This window comes from Mycteria americana, chromosome 1 (genome assembly GCF_035582795.1).
Source record: "Mycteria americana isolate JAX WOST 10 ecotype Jacksonville Zoo and Gardens chromosome 1, USCA_MyAme_1.0, whole genome shotgun sequence".
Classification (NCBI taxonomy): Eukaryota; Metazoa; Chordata; class Aves; order Ciconiiformes; family Ciconiidae; genus Mycteria; species Mycteria americana.
This window is the reverse complement of record NC_134365.1, coordinates 62,413,426-62,431,625: the sequence shown is the minus strand read 5'-3', so window position 1 is coordinate 62,431,625 and position 18,200 is coordinate 62,413,426. Positions and strand designations below refer to the sequence as shown.

The 18,200-nt window shown below is 38.8% G+C and overlaps 1 protein-coding gene across 4 annotated transcripts; it reads right to left on the bottom strand.

The window, feature by feature from the left end:
* Positions 1-259: 259 nt before the first annotated feature.
* GLT8D2 (glycosyltransferase 8 domain containing 2) lies at positions 260-17,960 on the bottom strand. Of its 4 annotated transcripts, XM_075502563.1 has the most exons (11): positions 17,065-17,958; positions 15,008-15,052; positions 14,183-14,281; positions 13,464-13,559; positions 12,094-12,262; positions 9,765-9,882; positions 7,613-7,697; positions 4,014-4,126; positions 3,175-3,341; positions 1,403-1,515; positions 260-558 (listed from the first exon to the last, which is right to left on the bottom strand). In XM_075502563.1, exons 5-11 carry the CDS (start codon positions 12,237-12,239, stop codon positions 386-388), a joined length of 915 nt encoding a protein of 304 aa, XP_075358678.1. In that variant the 5' UTR covers positions 12,240-12,262; positions 13,464-13,559; positions 14,183-14,281; positions 15,008-15,052; positions 17,065-17,958; the 3' UTR covers positions 260-385. The 4 variants fall into 4 exon arrangements, with proteins under 4 accessions (XP_075358678.1, XP_075358657.1, XP_075358667.1 ...); XM_075502542.1 differs by lacking the exon at positions 14,183-14,281 and having other exon boundaries at positions 17,065-17,960; XM_075502552.1 differs by lacking the exons at positions 14,183-14,281; positions 17,065-17,958 and adding an exon at positions 15,482-15,726 and having other exon boundaries at positions 15,008-15,054.
* Between the last annotated feature and the right edge of the window lie 240 nt (positions 17,961-18,200).

The window sequence follows — 18,200 nt, the reverse complement described above, 5'->3', positions numbered from 1 at the left end:
ATGTGGGCTAGACAACTAAAGACACCTTGTATGTAATACTGCAGGTATTTCCTTTGTAGATTTTTCTACAGCAGACACTGGAGTCTTATTTATAAAGACCTCGCATTAAAACACACTGTCTGGCACTGAGTTTTGCCTCTCTACATGTTTAATGAAAATACTTCATTGTAAAGTAAACTTGTTTCCTCACCTCACATGAAAGTCAAGATAATGTGAACTGTGTAACTGTCACTCCAGCCATAAGCACACAAAACTGATGGTCATTTATTCATATATTTAACAAATACTTAGTTTTCTAAAATCAGTTAATTACACAACATGTTGCATCTCAAACTATTACATACTGCAAAACATAGTGTATGAATGCATCAAAGTGGTTTCAGTATCAGCTATCGGGACGAGTTAATTTGAACTTCCCTGAAGGGTCAGGAATAAACCAGTTTTCCCAGAGATCAGTGTGCACACTGGGATAGTCCCAAGGTTTGTATCTCCCATTCCAATGAAGTAATTTAGCTTCTTGAAGAAAATGCTCCGAGTAACGGGTATCAGGACTCCAACCTACATGGGTACATTAAAAAAAAAAAATCCATTTTTTTAATAATGGAAGACACTGTGGAGTGAGGTAAACTCAGGGTTGTTATTTTTTTTAAAAAATCTGATTAGTATGGTTTCACCAGTCAGTAGGCAACTAGTTGTATGACAGACTAGCTTTTTTCAACTTCATGCCTCTGATGCAGAATTAGAAGAAAAAAATCTCAGCAAGCTTCCTCTCAACACTTTTAAGATTTTGGTGTAGCTGGGGTTTAAAAAAAAAAAAAATCTTTTTACTATTCATTTTACTATACCAGCTAAGCCATTATCTTTTTCCCAGGATAATCCACCATTCCCAGGTGAAAGGTAACTACATCCTCCAGAATACTGACCACACAAACACTGCCAGGCATCCCCTCTTCTTCCACTGTGCCTACTAAAAGAATGTCTGACTTTTTTCAGTCTCTCACTATATTCAGATCTTTCATATATTCTTTCCATAGTTCATGACAATATAGGTTAGCTGGTTTTCAAACATGTAACTCTATCTTTGGAATTTGTTTATTTTCCTTTTTTATCCAATTTAATGACTATTAGGGTTTGGTTTTTTTTGCAGGGGTGAAACTATTTTGTTTTCTTGACCTGTTAAGATATTTGGGTAATGACACCCGTAGAGAACCCCCCCCCCATTCTGCCCTACCCTGAAGAAAGCAGGATTAATGAGGGTTGGGGGAAGCAGGGATTACATACTGCAGCTCTAAGGTACAAAGTAATGCATTGAGGTAAAGTAACGTAAGGTCCTATATTGGAATCTTACTAAACTGCTCACTTTATTTAGTTCCAGCTGCAAACAGTGGGAAGTTAAACTTACCAAGATGCCTTATGTGCCACATAGGATTAATAGTGGAATACTTTCCATGAAATACAATCAGCATTGGAGAGGTTGCCACACCTCCCCCAAGGGTGCTGCTGTAGAGGTTTTCCCTGCAAAAGGGAAAAAAAGAAAATGCAGAAAATGTTCAAAACCTCAATCAAAGAGTCTTCAGTAGAGATGTCAGAAGATTAAAAAGTATTCCTGCAAAATTCAAAATCATTTTGAACAGACCAGTTTTCAGCATACTCCTTCCTGATGCTGTTAATTGCTTATATTTGCAACTCCTATTCCTGTTGAGTAAATCATTGCTACCAAGCAAAATGGGAGTCAGACCCAACATGAAGCCAATTACTTCTACACACTGCCTATAGTCTACAAGGCTGACAAAGTTTAACAGTAGGAAAAAAGCTGTTAACATAAAGGAATCAATCATAACATAGCCTGGTTTCTTAAGAAAATTTACATGTTTCCATGTGTTTCAATCCCTCTGTCTTTCTCCCCACCCCCCCCAGCTTTTAGACCCATAAATTAACTTCAAATCAGATTTGCCGAAGTCTAGTTAGTATCAAGTAACATCTAAAGGATACCAGTTTCCTAAGAATTTTGTGATAAATCCAGGGCTAGATAGAGCCGAAGCACTGTAAGGAGAGGCATGAGGAGGCAGCAGCCAGATGTCTGGCCACAGTGCGCTTGAGGCCTGGATGGCCAGTCAGCACATGGGCGAAGCCACCCCAGCTGTCGGACACTGTGCCACCCACCTAGCCCAACAAGGAGGAAACCTGGGAAGTATCAAGAGATGCTTAGAGGCTACAGAACAAAAAAAAAAAAAATCATAACCTCCCCTCAAAACTGGGTTCCAACTGCTAAGCAATTTATTTTACTGTCATTTCACAATCTGGCTAAAAGGAACGTGAATGTGTTATTAAAGTACAAAATCATCTTTGTAGATTAAATTTGCAGTAGTATTCATGGAGTTTTTTCAAACTCTGAAAAAGCATGGCAATAGCTGGTCAGGATATGTTACATAAGCAGAATAAGAGAAAGACATTTGGCTTCTCATTCCTTCACATGGTTATCATTTGTGTCTCTCTTCATTTCTGAAACTAACAAGTAATGGACATAGTCCAATAGCACAAGCTATTGAGTTTCAGATTAGCCTTAAGAAATTTAAATTTAACCCTTTGCAGAGAAAGAAAGTAAATGTCACATTTGCAAATACAGGTTAACAGTGAACCACCATAAAAAATAAACAGTGATTGTTTCACTGTGTCATGACTTATTCACGGTCAATGCCAAAAAGATATCTTTCAGGTCAAATTTCATTCATCTATAGAAAAAGAAGTGTTTTCTATTGGTATTTAAGAAATGTGGTGTCCAGTTACAGTTTGGCTGACATTACAATAGGAGAGACCCCACACAAACAAGGAAACATTTCTCCTCCTGTAAGCCAGCCTCAGGAAGGGAAGATCGTAAGTGGCTTGATCCCAAGTGAGGTTGGTCACCCAAAACAAGAAACGCGTGTTCTCAGTGCCCCTCAGGATTAAGTGTGGTTTGTGATCAAACACAAGACTAAAATTCCAGGTGGCCATTTCCTGGTATGTGATTGGTCAGATTTACACAGATGAAAATTCTGGAACATGAGTTACTTCTCTTGATGAGATTTCAAAGAGAGACGTTGGCATTACAAACTTTTAAGAGCTTATAAACAGAAAATTAGACACTAAACTGAGTATTAAAAGTAAAGTGCAAAGCTAGATTTCTAAACATACTCTACATTTCTTTGCATCCACTTCTCCAACTGCTTTGTAATGCGTTGATGTTTCCATTCAGTCATGTTAGCAACAATTACTCCAGGATTAAAGGAGCAGGTGCTGGGGCTGATGCCAAGATCTCTAATGGCTTGCTTTCTGTAGTCCAGGAATCCCATGTACGTGTTCTAAGAAATAAAAAAATGTATGTTTATCCCCTATGAATCTCTGTAAAGGTAAGTGTAAATGCATAGAGACTAAATACATGCTCCCAACACTGAGTTTCTAGATGATGGTTACCTGTCTTGATTTCTGTATGACAAGGCTGAAAGGCAGGATACTTCCAGCTACTGAATTACTTTTTCCACAGTATTGTTCCATGGGAGTGTGATAAGGTGTTTCCCTCACCACGTTTGTCTTTCTGTAGCTTACACCAAATGATGTAGCATCAGACTTGTACAGCTGTAATGCTAAAGGGACTCACTGACAATTCTGGGGAACTCAGCTCAGGAATTAGCCCTCAAAACCTGTTTTCCCGAGTTTCGATTCCAAATTTGACTAATACAAATACCATAAATTCTGTCTTCATTAGATGTTCCATAAATGCTCATGATCTACTGATAGCAAAATACCAAACATCACTTAGTAGAATCCAAAGAACTAATAGAGATTTAAATTATTACAGGAAACAACTCTGCATAGCCTTACAGAGTTACTACAAAAAGTAGTTCTTAATTACCTGTAAAACGATTACAAAACTATAAAAAAAAATACAACTTTCACTTTGGAGAAAATGTAGAAAAGCATCTTACATTGTGGGTGAATACATTCATTCTTAGAATTCCAAAATGGCATCTTACCTGCATCCCTACACTTCTAACTATTTCATGTGTAGAAGGCAGATCACAATCATCTGAAAAAGCTGCAGCATGTCCAGGAGCTAACTTAGTATCGTAGAGTTCCTGGATGTCACCTGATTACAGAAAGGTCAAAAGCATAAGATGAAACCTACTTCACTGCTACAGAGTTGACAGGAAAACTTCTGTTCTCATACATGTTACTTACGAACATAGCAATTTTAGGGGATAGCCCAGATATTAACGAAGGCTGAATTCTGTAATAGGGGACAATTTTCAAATTTGACTCGTGTACCTGGATGTCTAAGGTCTAGCTTTAGGTATTATCATCAGTATTCAATAACCATATTCTGGCCTGAATGTCCGAAATTTGCTACAGCAGAAGCCGATTACACTGTTAAGAAGCCTGGTTACAAAGTTATGTGTTCATAGAGCTTGCCTTTGGAAAAGGAGGGCACAGGCAATTTTTCTGAGCCTCTTCAAGTCCCACGAAAGTGCCACTTCAATCTTGCACACACATCAGTTTTCTGGTGTTACTGTGTTTATACCTCCTAGTAAGATATCTGGATTTCCAGCACTGGCCAGTTGAAATGTGCCTGTCACACTTGACCATCTCTGCTGGCTTCACAGACCACCCAACTCCTTCCTGACGGAGGGAAATAATGTAACACATGGCATCTCACTCATCATCTGACTAGCAGGTATCCATGATGTGCCAGAACAGTTTCAGGGCAGGTGGGAAGCTCCCCACTGCCACAGCAATTAAGTGAGTCTGCATCCAAACCCCCTACAGCTACCAGCTCTGCTGCTGGGCATGGGTTGGTCACAGGTAAGATGAATTATCTTGGAAGACCACATATGGCCCAGCAGCCTGAGCTCATTAAAAGACTAGTAACTGAAAACATTCCCCGTACTGCAAACAGTGGAACTACTATTTCTGAAATAAGCAGAGATTATTTATTTGTCTGGACTCATGAGCTGGTTGAAAAGCTTGGGTTAGGACTCATGCCCCACCAAGAAAAGGAATTTGAATTAATGGCACACTTAATTGTTGAAGACCAACATGCCTTACTAGGTATTTTCTTCTGATTCTAAATAGCTTCTACTTTTCAAGAGAAAAGCAGAAAAAGAAAAAAAAAAATCAAACCAAACCATTCTGAGCTGACACTCCAAGTTCAGTCTGTTTCATTCTTACTGCTTTGCAGAAAGCAATGACCAACAAATAAACTCTCCCAAAGTTAAACCCTGAAAACCCCACTCACTCCTTACTCTGTCAGAAGTCTCAGTCGCTCCCATTCCAGAGACATCTGACAGAGAGCAGTCTCACATTACAGCTAAGACACAAGGAGCAGCTGCCACAGCAGGCTCCCTCACTCCCTCTGCCTCACTCCCACACGTCCATCTTTATTCCCCTCTCCTGGGCCCTATGATTGCGTGGCCCAAGGGTGAGCAAGTTAGGCTGGCTGAAGCAAAAAATACAATTTAAAAAAGAAAAAGAAAAGGTTGGTTGTTTTTTTTTTTTTGTACAGCTAGTCTTCTGCCAGGTCAACCAGCTGAATCAGCTTATTCTGCAGCTGCCCAGCTGTAGATATGACACAAGTAACAGGAGCTGCCTGGGGACAGGAGAAGCCACTTCCGTCAGCAGCAGCCTACCATGAGCTGTAATGTGAAACTGCACCTTTATCCTGTGGCTCCAGAAATGCTATCAGCTGACATAAGCTGACACCCCTAATGAAAGAGAAAGCCCTACCTCCCCTCTTCTCCTAGCTACACTGCCTTGACTCCTACGAGGGAACTAATTCAGGCTGAAAGTAATCACATTTCTGGTGAATGCCTGCACAGGTGCAAGGAGGGATGCAGGGGGAGTGGTGGGCTCAGCTTGAAGTGCTCATGAAACTGGAGTGTAAATGAAGATTTTAAGAACCTTTCAAAGAGTTAAATATTGCTGTTGCCCATTGATGACAGGTAGAATAACAAAACCAAAAAGCAGAGATGACCACTGGAAACACACAGGTTGAAGAAACTGTGATATGAAGTCTACTGCAAATCAAAATGAGACAGGCAAGGCAGATTAATCATATTTCATAAAGCAGCTAACAGTGGCCCCTTTAAGCGCAGATGTTCTGAAATGTGCCACTAAAGCGACAAAACTATAGAAAGGTGCAGAGAAGCAGTGGAGAACAAAATTATACTTTTGTCATGTGTAAATTCACTGATCTTACTGTTCTTACATCAAAGATTAATTTAGGCCAAAAAGTTTATTATAGTTACACTCAGTCCTTTCCAAAGGAAATTTTCACTGGAACATCCCTTTAATGTTTAACAAGGGTAGGTAAAATGGTTCTGTTGTCCCTGTGTACTGGGCCTGCCTAGGATAGAGTTAGTGTTCGTCATAGCAGCTCATATGGTGCTGTGGTTTAGATTTTTTACCAAAACGGTACTGGTAGCACACTAGTGTTCTAGCTTTTGCTGAACAGTGGTTGCACAGCATCGAGGCCTTCTCTGTTTCTCACTCTGCCCCTCCAGTGAATAGATCAGGGGGTGCACAACAGGCTGGGAGCGGACTCAACCGGGCAGATGACCTGAACTGACCCAGGAGATTTTCCATGCCATATACTGTCATGCTCAGCAATAAAAGGGAAAAGAGGGGGAGTCTTAGGGGGGTTAGCCAGCTTTTGCTCGGGAAGTGACTTCTCTCTTCTTCCACTTATCCTTCAGTTGTTTAATAACTGCTTGTTTGTTTGTTTGTTTTATCTTGACCCTCAAGTTTTCTTGCTCTTTCCCCATCCCACAGGGGGTGAGGATGGGGGGAGTAAGTGAGCGAGCGGCTGTGTGGTGCTTAGCTGCCCATCAGGGTTAAACCACAACACTCTGATTAAAAAATGTTATAAAATAAAAAGAAAACAATAACATAAACCAAGGAAGGACAACTACGCCACAGAGAAAATAAAATATACTGAGAAACAGAAGAGAAAAAACCATAAATTAACCTTTTTTTTTAAAAATTGTTCCTCTAATTAGATTTCTTCGTATTAAAAAAAAGAAATATTTTTCAGGATTTGAATGTCTTCCAACTGCTCCCATTTGTCTAGGAACTCTGAAATCTTTGATCATGATTCTGCAAATTGCTATGGATACTGAGCTGAAGATGCTCAAAATCACATTTTGAGTGTTTAGAATTTTAACTCTCTTATTTGAGTAAGTTCCTCTTGCTCTCAAGAACAGCAATTCTGGATAAGGAACTGATAGCATTTGTGGGAATTCAAATACTAGCAGGAAATGCATGTCACATACTTAACCATAAATATTGCAGCATCTAAGTGAAATCCATAATATCTTTCAGCAATTGACCAGATCCAGTTAAAATGAAACCCATACACACAATTTTGAAAACAATCAACTATTCAAAAGATAGATGGAGGGAAGTTCTTCTTCAGACTTTCTTTTAAATAAACAAACAGATTATTTGTAGTCTTCCTGAGTGCAACACTCCTAGCAGCTGCCTCAGTTTCCATTATATCTCATATTTCCAAATGACTGTAAAAGCGGCAGTAACTTTGGTTTTAATTCTGCTAGAAACTGCTTTTTGGATGACAGCTTACCTTGAACAATGATGTCATCATCCAAATATATTACTTTCTCATGTTTCTGGATAAGCAAAGGAAGATAAAATCGAACGAAGTTCAGCTATTAAACAGAAAAAAAGGTAAAGACTAAATGGTAAAGCTGTAGTAGTCTCATGCTTCTGTCTCTATTAACAGTTTTAATTTCTCTCTTCATTGAGCACTGGCCAACAATCATTTGCTTCCTCTCCCCCAGCTAGTATCTTTACTAGTATCTTGAACCCATTATTATTACTATTATTATTTATCTCTAGTTTATTTGCTATGGCCCTAACTAAGCAGCCCAAAGCAGTTGCTTCTTCACAAAATCATTTAGGTTGGAAGGGGCCTTTTGAGATCATCTTGCCCAACCCTTCTTCTCAAGCAGGGTCCATTCGAGCAGGGTGCCTGGGACCATGCCCAGTTGGGTTCTGAACATCTCCACAGATGGAGACTCAACAGCCTCTCTGGGCAACCTGCTCCAGTGTTTGACCATGCTAACAGTAAAAAAAAAAAAAAAAAAAAAGTTTTTTCTTGTGTCCAGAGGGAATTTCATGTATTTTAATTTGTGCTCATTGCCTCTCGTCCTGTTAGTGAGCACCACTGAGAAGAGCTTGGCTCCCTTGTCTTCACCCCTCCCCTCAGGTATTTATACACTTTGATAAGATCCTCCTGAGCCTTCTCTTCTCCAGGCTGAACAGCCCCAACTCTCTCAACCTCTCCTCATATAAAAGACACTTCAGTCCCTTAATCATCTTTGCAGCCCTGTGTTGGACTTGTCCAAGTAAGTCCGTATCTTTCTTGTACTGGGGAGCTCAGAACTGGACACAGTACTCCAGATGCAGCCTCACAAGTGCTGAGTAAAAGGAAGGATCACCTTCCTGGACCTGCTGGCAATGCTCTTCCTAATACATCTTTACAGCATACATCACACAAAACACTTCGCATTTAACAGTGTCATCACTCCACTCTATAGGAATGATTTGACTGGTGGCACAGACATGGGATAACAACTACGATAACAACGAAGAACACAGGAGAGGGAAAGGGGACTGAGAACATAAGAACAACCATACTGATTCAGACCATTTTATCCAGCACCTGCCTTCAGAGTGGTCCTAAGCAGATGATCAGTGAAAAATAAGAATAGAGCAAGCATACAGAAAAGTTGCTCCAAGTATTCTCTAGCTTTCAGCTATTTTCAGATCAACGGATTTCCTGAACCAGATGTGATCTGTCTAAATATAAACCTCAGTCCTCACTGAATCCCTGTAAATTTTTACATTCACAAGACCTTTCAGCAAGGAATTCTAGAGATTCAGTACTCATTGCATGAAAAACATGCAACTTTTCTTGTTTGTTCTGTGACTCCTACTAATTCAATCTAATAGCCATTAGTTCTTGCATTGGAAGAGACAGCGAGCAACCATCTCCAATCCAGTCCTCCATGCCACTCAGTTCTGTAGACCTCTGTTATAATTTTCATGCTAGAGGTCACATTTCCACTCTGAACAGTTTTAACCCACTGATTCCTTGCATGAAATCTTTTCCATATATTAGAAATGTCAAAGGCTCAGAGAAGAATAAACATTCTGAACAGACCTGAACATTTTCCGGTAGTGCTACATCTTTTTCAGATAAGGGGATGAAGATTGCATATAGTATTTAGGGTGAGGGAAAACTATGGATTTGTATTGTGACATAATGATGTTCTCTATTTTGATCCTTACTCCTTTCCTAATAATTTCTAACATTTGATTTGCCTTTTCTGACAGCCAGTAATATTTAGATTAGTCATTAGCCTCTGAATTAACCCTGGACATGAGCAGAATGCAGCCAACTCAGCACCATGGAGGCACAAAGAACACTACTAGATCTTCCCTCTAATAAACTGTGAATATATTCTCTGAGATACAACACATTTAAATTACCAAGTTTATGCTACCAAATAATGAGGTCCCAGCAAGACAGACAAGTTGCAAGCTTGTTATAGTGCACTTTTCCTTTTTGAGTGAGGGCTTAGCGTTTGGACCTGATGTGGCTTCTCTGGCTTACATCCCCCATATCATGGAACAGAGATCTAGGACATTCTAAAGCCTGTAGTAAGTGTTAAAAATGCTGAATATTTGTTATGTGGTGTTCATTTACTCACAGGCTGTAGTAGCTCAGGACGCGATGCATCTTGTCTGATTTTTCCTTTTAGTACCATAGGGTTGAATTCCACAACCTTAAATTTTATTTCTTTCAGTTTAGAATTTTCAATCCATCTTCTGTGATAAAAAAGAAGTGATAAAAGAAACATTGAGTGTGTGGCAAGTACCTCCAGTATTAAATTCACAGACTCATGGGAGAATAAGCGTGCTGGTTTTGCTGGGATCAAGTTAATTTTCTTCATAGTAGCTAGTATGGGGCTATGTTTTGGATTTGTACTGAAAACAGTGTTGAGAACACAGAGATGTTTTTGTTATTGCTGAGCAGTGCTTACACAGAGTCAAGGCCTTTTCTGCTTCTCACCCCACCTCACCAGCGAGGAGACTGGGGGTGCACAAGAAGTTGGGAGGGGACACAACTGGGACAGCTGACCCCAACTGACCAAAGGGCTATTCCATACCATACGACGTCATGCTCACCATATAAAGCTGGGGGAAGAAGGAGAAAGGGGGGGGAATTTTCGGAGTGATGATGTTTGTCTTCCCAAGTAACCGTTAGGCGTGATGGAGCCCTGCTTTCCTGGAGATGGCTGAACACCTCCTGCTGATGGGAAGGAGTGAATGAATTCCTTGGTTTGCTTTGCTTGTGCATGTGGCTTTTGCTTTCCCTATTAAACTGTCTTTATCTCAACCCAGGAGTTTTCTCACTTTTACTCTTCTGATTCTCTCCCCCATCCCACCAGGGGGGAGTGAGCAAGCAGCTGTGTGGTGCTTAGTTGCCAGCTGGGGTTAAACCATGACAATAAGAGACCTTGAAAACTCACTCGATCTATTCTATCCCAAGCCAGAATCACTTATGTCTACAGCTATTACAGATGGACATTTGTTTAACCTGTTCTTAAAAAAAAGAAAAAAGAAAAAAAACAAACAACAAACCAAACAAAAAACAACACCCCAAAACCCCAACACAGCAAACACCCCACACCACTGCCAGAAACAGAGACTCTACATATTGCCCAAACAACCCATCTTTCACCATCACTAGCATTAAATGCTATTTTTCTAGGCTTTATTGCTATAGTTAAAGACCTTTTTTTTTATCCTATCTACTGTGCTTTTAAAGCAGAGGTTAGTTTTCTCCCTTTTACAGTTTAACATCCTTCAGGATGACTGCCATATCACCTCCTACCTATTCTTTCTTAAACTATTTTTTTTTCATTATTTTGTCAGATTTCTTGACACCATTGCTTATTTTCTCTTCTGAGCTCTCTTCTAAATCCTTCCTGAACGCACCTAAAACTAAACACCACACTTTTTCTGATACGTTAATAATGTCTGCAAGATCAGAAAAAGTTTCCTCACATCTCCTGTGGTCATATATGTCAACATGTATATCCACTATGATGCATATCTTTTTTTTTTTTAATCAGTGTGGTCAGTTATCAGTCATAATTCTGTAGTTTTCCAAATGAGTGCTACCAAACTCCTGCTTCACCCTGAGCCAATACAATCAGCTATTCCCACTTAAATTACCTTGTCATTTCTGAATTTCATCACATTTTACAGTTCATTTTTCCAATTCATCATGATTAGTTTGTTTTCAGCTCTTGTCCTCAATATATCTGCTGTCTCTTTTCCAGCTTCATGCCAACTGCAGATTCATAAAGAACATTCTCCATTCTATTATCTAGGTTACTGATGAACTGGATGGAAAAAACTCCCTGTGGAACCCCACTCATTACATCTTTTTACTTTTACACGAATTGTGGGTACACAGGCTACAGAAGTGCAGTAGCCAGACGTAAGAGCTGCTAAGAAATCTGCTTTAATTTTGATTCACGCCTTCCTCCTCTTTTAGACAATGTTTGCAAATTTTAACACTCAAACATGCTTTCATTACAAGCTTCTTTGGGCCTCTATTTATAACCTTTAATACACCCTCTTAGCTGAAATTAGCTTTAAACAGCAAGTTTTTCTACTCTGAAGCTTAAGACAGCTCCAGATGAGAGGTAAGTGCAGTGCCACAAAGTGGTATTGTGACAAGTAAGCAACTACAGACTCTTGTGCAGCCGATCTACAAAAGGCAGAGAGGCACAGGTATGGGCATGGTCTGGCTATTTCATGCCCCTTTACACCAGTCAGTGCCTTGCGTAGGGCAAAATGGTCCTTTCTCCTACACATAGAGAATCCTGAGGATTGCTACCAATAGTATTACTTAAATAAAATAGAGAAAAGTTTCCCTGAAAAGTCCTCCAAAGTCTATGCCTATGCTAACGAGAACAGCAACCTCGTCCTAACTACAGCATGAAACAAAATAAGGCTCGTATATACCGAATATGCGGGATCGTAGTCTTCAGCCCAACTATGTAGAACAAAACATTAGCCTCTGTGTTGCTGTAGATGCTACTGATTGCTGCTATAGCTGCACCCATTCTGCCCGCAGCAGCACAGATTACGACTGGGATTTCTTCTTCCATTTCCTCAGGACTCTCCAAATCAACTACAAGAAACAAAACTATGCATTATAATAGAAAATTAAGAATCTTTTTGTATCAGATCTGGGTCACAGGAATGAGCATGTAGTGGAATCATATCACAATCACCCCATTTTCTTACCACATCCTATACACATCCGCATCTGGCAAGGCACACAGCATGAGCTGTCGCTAATCCAGAACTACATGCAGGTTGACTGGACTGTTGGATGCCTCCAAACAGAATATATAACAGAGTTCTCGGCATCTTCTACTCAGCAGGAGCACAATTCAGCCTGTCCTCCATGTAGCTGCTTATTCACATGAAACCTGAAGAAGTTTGAATACCTTTGAGACTTCTATTTCTCAGTTATGTTTAGTACAAATTGAACAATAGGTTCCAAAATTATCAAAGGAAAGAGGTAAGTCAAAGAGATGGTGCAATTGCATGAGCTTCACTTCTTTGGAAAGCAGGCTAGAAAGGAATAGTGCAAAATTTTGTGCCAGCACGAAGTTGCTAATGATAAAAGGAAAAAAATCTAAACAGTACCGAACCAGTTCACGTTAACACTAAAGACGACTTTTATCCCTAGCACTGATTAACTTAGAGAACTTATATGGATATATTTATGCTGTTTAAAACATAACCATTAAACTCATAACACCCCCAACAAAAATATACTGAAAAAAAAATGGTTTATACCAAGACAGAGTTTGTTTATCTTGGGAACAGTGAATAAGCTATTAGTATAAACATTTAATACCAGTCCAACCATATCAATCCTAGCAGGTTTCTGTCACTATAAAAATTCCAGTGAAAACTTCTGCTGTAAATTATGCCAAGATTTGATGATCTATCTGAAATGAAGAGGTAGGCCAAGAACATTCCCAAAGGGGCAAGTTGTGATCAAAGTTTATTATCACTTGACAACTCCAATACCATTCAGCACAAATAAGGATATACTCCATCTTCCATCTACATCAGTGACATCTGGATAAAAATTTGAATCAGAATGACAATTCTTAGTTATTACTATCAATCTCCTACTATTTTATTCAAGTAATTCAGAAGCAAAAAATTCCACATCCCAGACCATATGCAACAGTGTGAGTAGCTCATCTACTGCAGGGAAAACAGGATTCAGTAAGACAAAAAGCACTGTTCAAATGAAGAGATAAGGAATATAAAACAAGAACATACATGAAACAGAAGTACAAGTCATTTACCTGTTTCATTCTTTAATGTAGATGGCACTTGGTGAACTTTGTTATACAGAATGGCGCACACAGTTAAGACAAGAAGTAACAGTAAGATCTGGTTAACTGAAACAAAAGGGAGAATTTGTTAGCAATCAGTATAATAGCTAACTCCCAAGTACCTTTTTTAAAAAAATCCAATTTGCAGCCAGTACATATCATAACCTGTATTTGCTGTGTTTATCGAATTCTCCTTCCTCTTGTTATTTGAGCATGCTAAAAAATTTATGTTAAAAACATAATAGTATCTCTCCCCTGTTACAATAATTTCCAACTATCTGATTTTCATGGATAATTTGCTCACTAAATTATTAAGCTCCACACATATATGGGTTATCCCTACTAGGAAATTCACGTTTCTGAATTTTACCAGGAGCCTGGAACTTTCTTTTCTTAGCTAGTTTGTTGTCTGTTTATCATCGCAGGACTTCATGAGTTAATTATTTTTACCTAGCCCTTTCCTTCTCTCACACTTCCCTGATAAAACTTCAAACACAGGAGAAATTTTTGTTCGATTTCAATGTTCAGATTTTCAAGGTGTATTTGAGCAAAACTCTAAAAACACTAGAAAAACAAACCCAGCATGCTACTGAAACCAGAAGTGTTCAAAAATATTTGAAAATACATAAACATTTTGACACTGTTACTTTAATTAGTAAAATCAAAACAAAGCATGCAACAGCAGAGACCTTACTGTATATTCTGATTTGCAGTTCCTACCAGACTGTCTTGTACAAGGTTAAATTATTCAACATAAACCAACCATGAGCAGGTCCCAGGACAGTTCACTGAGTACAAGAGGGAAGGAATAAATACATTGCCATCTTCAACAGTGACTTTGATGACAGGAGTTCTTTGTATCTGACTACTACGTTACTTTTGCACCACCAAAAGGTATTTAAGGTGTACAAAAGAGTAAAGGGAACGAAGTTTTGAACTATTTCAAACAAAAGGGCCAACTGGCCAGAACCGGGCATAAGAATAAATTGAAACTGGTAAACATACATCACTGAACCTGCACTAATTTAAACCAGCTGAGGAAACAGCTTGTTGACTTCAGAGGAATTTTTGGTGCACAACTGAAGGCACACACCAGTCCATTTTCAGTCACTGACCCTGACAGCTAACGAGAACCCCAAATTTCTTGGGGCCACACCTCAATTGCGAGTATGAACAGCATTAATGGGCAGAGTTCTGTAAAAAAAGCCAGGTTCAGTGCTCAAGGCACAACCCACATGAAACCAGCAGTTACTTGCACTCTTAGTGGGAAATTCCAGACCCCTCAGTCTCAGTAAAGCAGCAAGTAATTTTAAATTAATGGGATTTATGGCCGTACTTATCTGACTTCGTTAACACGAAAAAGCTTATTTGTATACTTAAAGTTAAGCATAATTTAGCAAAACTAGAACTATAAATTTTCATGCAGCTGTGACAACAGTTGCATGAGAAATTGCATTTGACATTTCTGTCCTCTTTTAAAAATATGTATTTCAAATGTTTTTAATTTCTCTTACTTTTCTTTAAAAGAGCCATGTGTCCTGTTGGATGAGAATTGTGATCTGTGGTAAAATAAAAATAAAAAAAGTAATTTAAAAAAAAAAAAAAAAGAGAGAGAGAAAAATCGTTAATACCAGCAGTGAATACTAGTTAGTTATTTCAGGGACAAGGTTTTGCATCATCAAATTTTACTGTTGACCTGGTAAAAGTAAAACTGAACTCTCTTTGTAAATAACTTTTTTGGAACAAATAACTAATATTCTGGGCTAGAACTATTACATATTTTAATTTAAGCTACTAATAGGTTGAAAAGAACAGCATTTTAATAAATCCAATCCAATCACCTACATCAGTAATAACTAAGATTTTTTAACACATTTTAAAGTAATGTGCAAAGAAGTATTAAAACATCCACTGATGCAATTTGTAAATACATTTACATTATCTCTGATTTCACCTAAAACATAATAATAATAATCACAAATACTTATCTCTTGCTGGTGTATGTTCCCAAACATATGGGAATCTTATACTGGAGCAGTGTCTTCCAGACTCTCAGAAAATTTCAGAGCAATAGTGAAAATATTTTCTAACTGCAGTATCCTTCCCCTAACAGTAAGGGGGGAGTTTGTGCAACGTGGCTTGCATTTAAGCACATTATTTGTGATGCTGAAGAAAATGAGGCAGCCTTCCCTAAAACTGTACTTCTAAACCAGGCCCAAGAGTGGCCATGACTTTGCGCCTGAGAGAACAGCACATAATCCCTAAAATACAGGATTATGGGAAATACAACGTTCACTGGAATTCTGGACCCAAAATACTGTTTATGGGGAAAAAAAAAAACCCTTGGGTTTTTTTTTTTAAACCCCATACAAACACCCCAAAAACCCAACCCATATGTTGTTTTTTTTTAAAACCAACAGTAAAAAACAGCACCAGAAGTTGGGGGGGTGGGGAGGGGAAAATGCAACTATGTGATCTAACCTTTATGCTATGGTACCTGTATATAGGACAGAAACCAATTTTTCCTGTTTCCATACATACAGATATGGACACATTACAGCACAGATAAGGATATATGACAGTTTCCACGCACACATAAAAATGAAGTTTATTCCGGCCCCTTGAAGGCAGACAGAACAGCAAGAATTCTTGAAACCTGAGTCACAAAACAGACCCTCTTCTCATTGGTTAATGCTCAAGTTCAGGCGGCATCCTAAATTAGTCTCTACTTCAACTAACAAGTTAAATGACAATAAAAATATTTAAAAAGCTAAGATGTGGCTTTGTTTACCAACCACTTATATTTGCATGTATTTAGGTCCCAACAGATGACTAAATCGTAGTGGGAGAGGAGTATTTCTGAAAGTCCTTTCACATCCACAGAATTTATCTACATTCCAGCAGCCTGCTCTCTTCATGTGACATTAATTTACACAGAAAGGAAATCAAGCTTATCGGTCAAAAAAAACCCGCTGTTGAAAAAGCCCTTCTCTCACATATTATGCGCAAGTATTGTCTTCTTATCCATTAAAAAAGTTTACTTGTTTAGATAAGCAGAGAGAACAACAGAACCCCCTACACTCTTGAAGTAACTTTCTAACCCCACTTGAACTAACAGTAATCTTCCACTGAGCTGACCTACTATCCGTTAATTAAGATTTGTAATGATAGTCTCAAACAATACTGATGAACACTGCAAGATGAAAGTTGGATAGCCACAGCCTCATGATATCTTCAGAAATTATTAAATCAACATAAAATGAACCACATTTTAAACTTTAAAATCCAAACTCAGACAGACTCTCATACAAGTTTGAGTTCTAAAACTACACCATTCCTAAACCTCAGAAACTCAGATTGATTACCCACTGATTTTTAAGGAAAGAGAGCAATATTTGTTCCCCCACAAATATTGACTCAATTTTTCCTGACTGCAGACATTAGTTCCTGGAACCTGGCAGTCCCTAACTCAGTTGCCAAATCCTGTAACAAAATGAGGGGCTGCAGAAGGGAAAGCTCAGAAACAGTGACATTACTGCTCAGATATTTCCTGCTTAATTAGTCTTTTTACCTCTTCAAAGCAGCACAGTATTCGGGACTCCTCTCTCCTGAAGAGCTGTAGAGCTATTTACACGGATCCTAGATAGCCCACAGCTGTAAGCACTCTTGCCAAAGCTTCCTTGACCATCATCCTCCTTTGAAGTCCCTCACACAAGGGCTTTACAGGGCACAGTAACAGTTTTAAGATTCAATTCCTTTTTCAAACTCTTCAAAGTTTACTTTGGAGTTGTGCTGGTTTTCTTTTCGTTCTCTGCTGCTGAGGAATTGCACAGAGTCCAGATGCCGCACTGGAGGAATGAGAGCCCATAAACCACTTCCAGATGTGCAGAATGATGATGCAGCCCCAGATCTGGCAAACTTGCCTCAGAGCTTCAGCTAGCAGATTGCAAACAAATCCCGTAAGACAAAAAGCCTTAAGGGGGTGGGGGAAAAAGAAGGAAACAAACCCTTCCAGAAAGTAACTTCAACAGTCTAGTTGCAGGTTAAGTTTCTAGTCATTATTTAAGGTAAACATGAACAGATAACTAGTGTGCAAGAGCCAAACAACATGCCAAAGTCAAACTGAAAGCCAAAGTTTTTCCAGTGTCTATTTGCAGAGTTCTTGCGAGTCAAAAGCTACGGGAAACTTGCAAAATTCAACTCTGAACATGCATTGTGACTTGAATCATCTCATTTCCAAATCTTTGAGCAGTTAAGAGAATCTGAATCCACAGGCTTGGTTTAGATTCAAAGGGACCTTAGATCAAGGTAACCAGCACATGTTGATACTCTGCCTCCTAAGCCCTCCTGAAATGCTTTTGCAGTTTTATTTCTACACCGCTTCTTTTATTCAAATTCTCTCCCTCCCTTCTAGGAGCCTCCCTTCTATATGATAAAACACTGTTTTGTCACAAGACTTCCATGAGTACTGAAAGGAATAATAATAATAAATTTCTAAACTATTTTTCATATTTTTAGCATGGGGCAGTGCAAAACTTATGAGGAGTATTCAGTCAAGGTTTTAAAATCTTAAGTGTTTTAAATGAAGATTGTTGTTCCATTTGCAGGAACTGAAAACATGGGTTTTCATCTGTATGTCTCAAACATGCCAAAACTGTATTATCTGTGTCTGATTTTGTACAGAAATTTTGCAGAGCTGCTTGAAGG

Coding starts and splice junctions, on each gene's coding strand:
- GLT8D2 (XM_075502542.1), bottom strand. Junction 1,516..3,174: donor TGGATGCAAAGAAATGTAGA/GTATGTTTAGAA, acceptor TCCCTTTTGCAG/GGAAAACCTCTACAGCAGCA. Junction 559..1,402: donor GTGGCACATAAGGCATCTTG/GTAAGTTTAACT, acceptor GTACCCATGTAG/GTTGGAGTCCTGATACCCGT.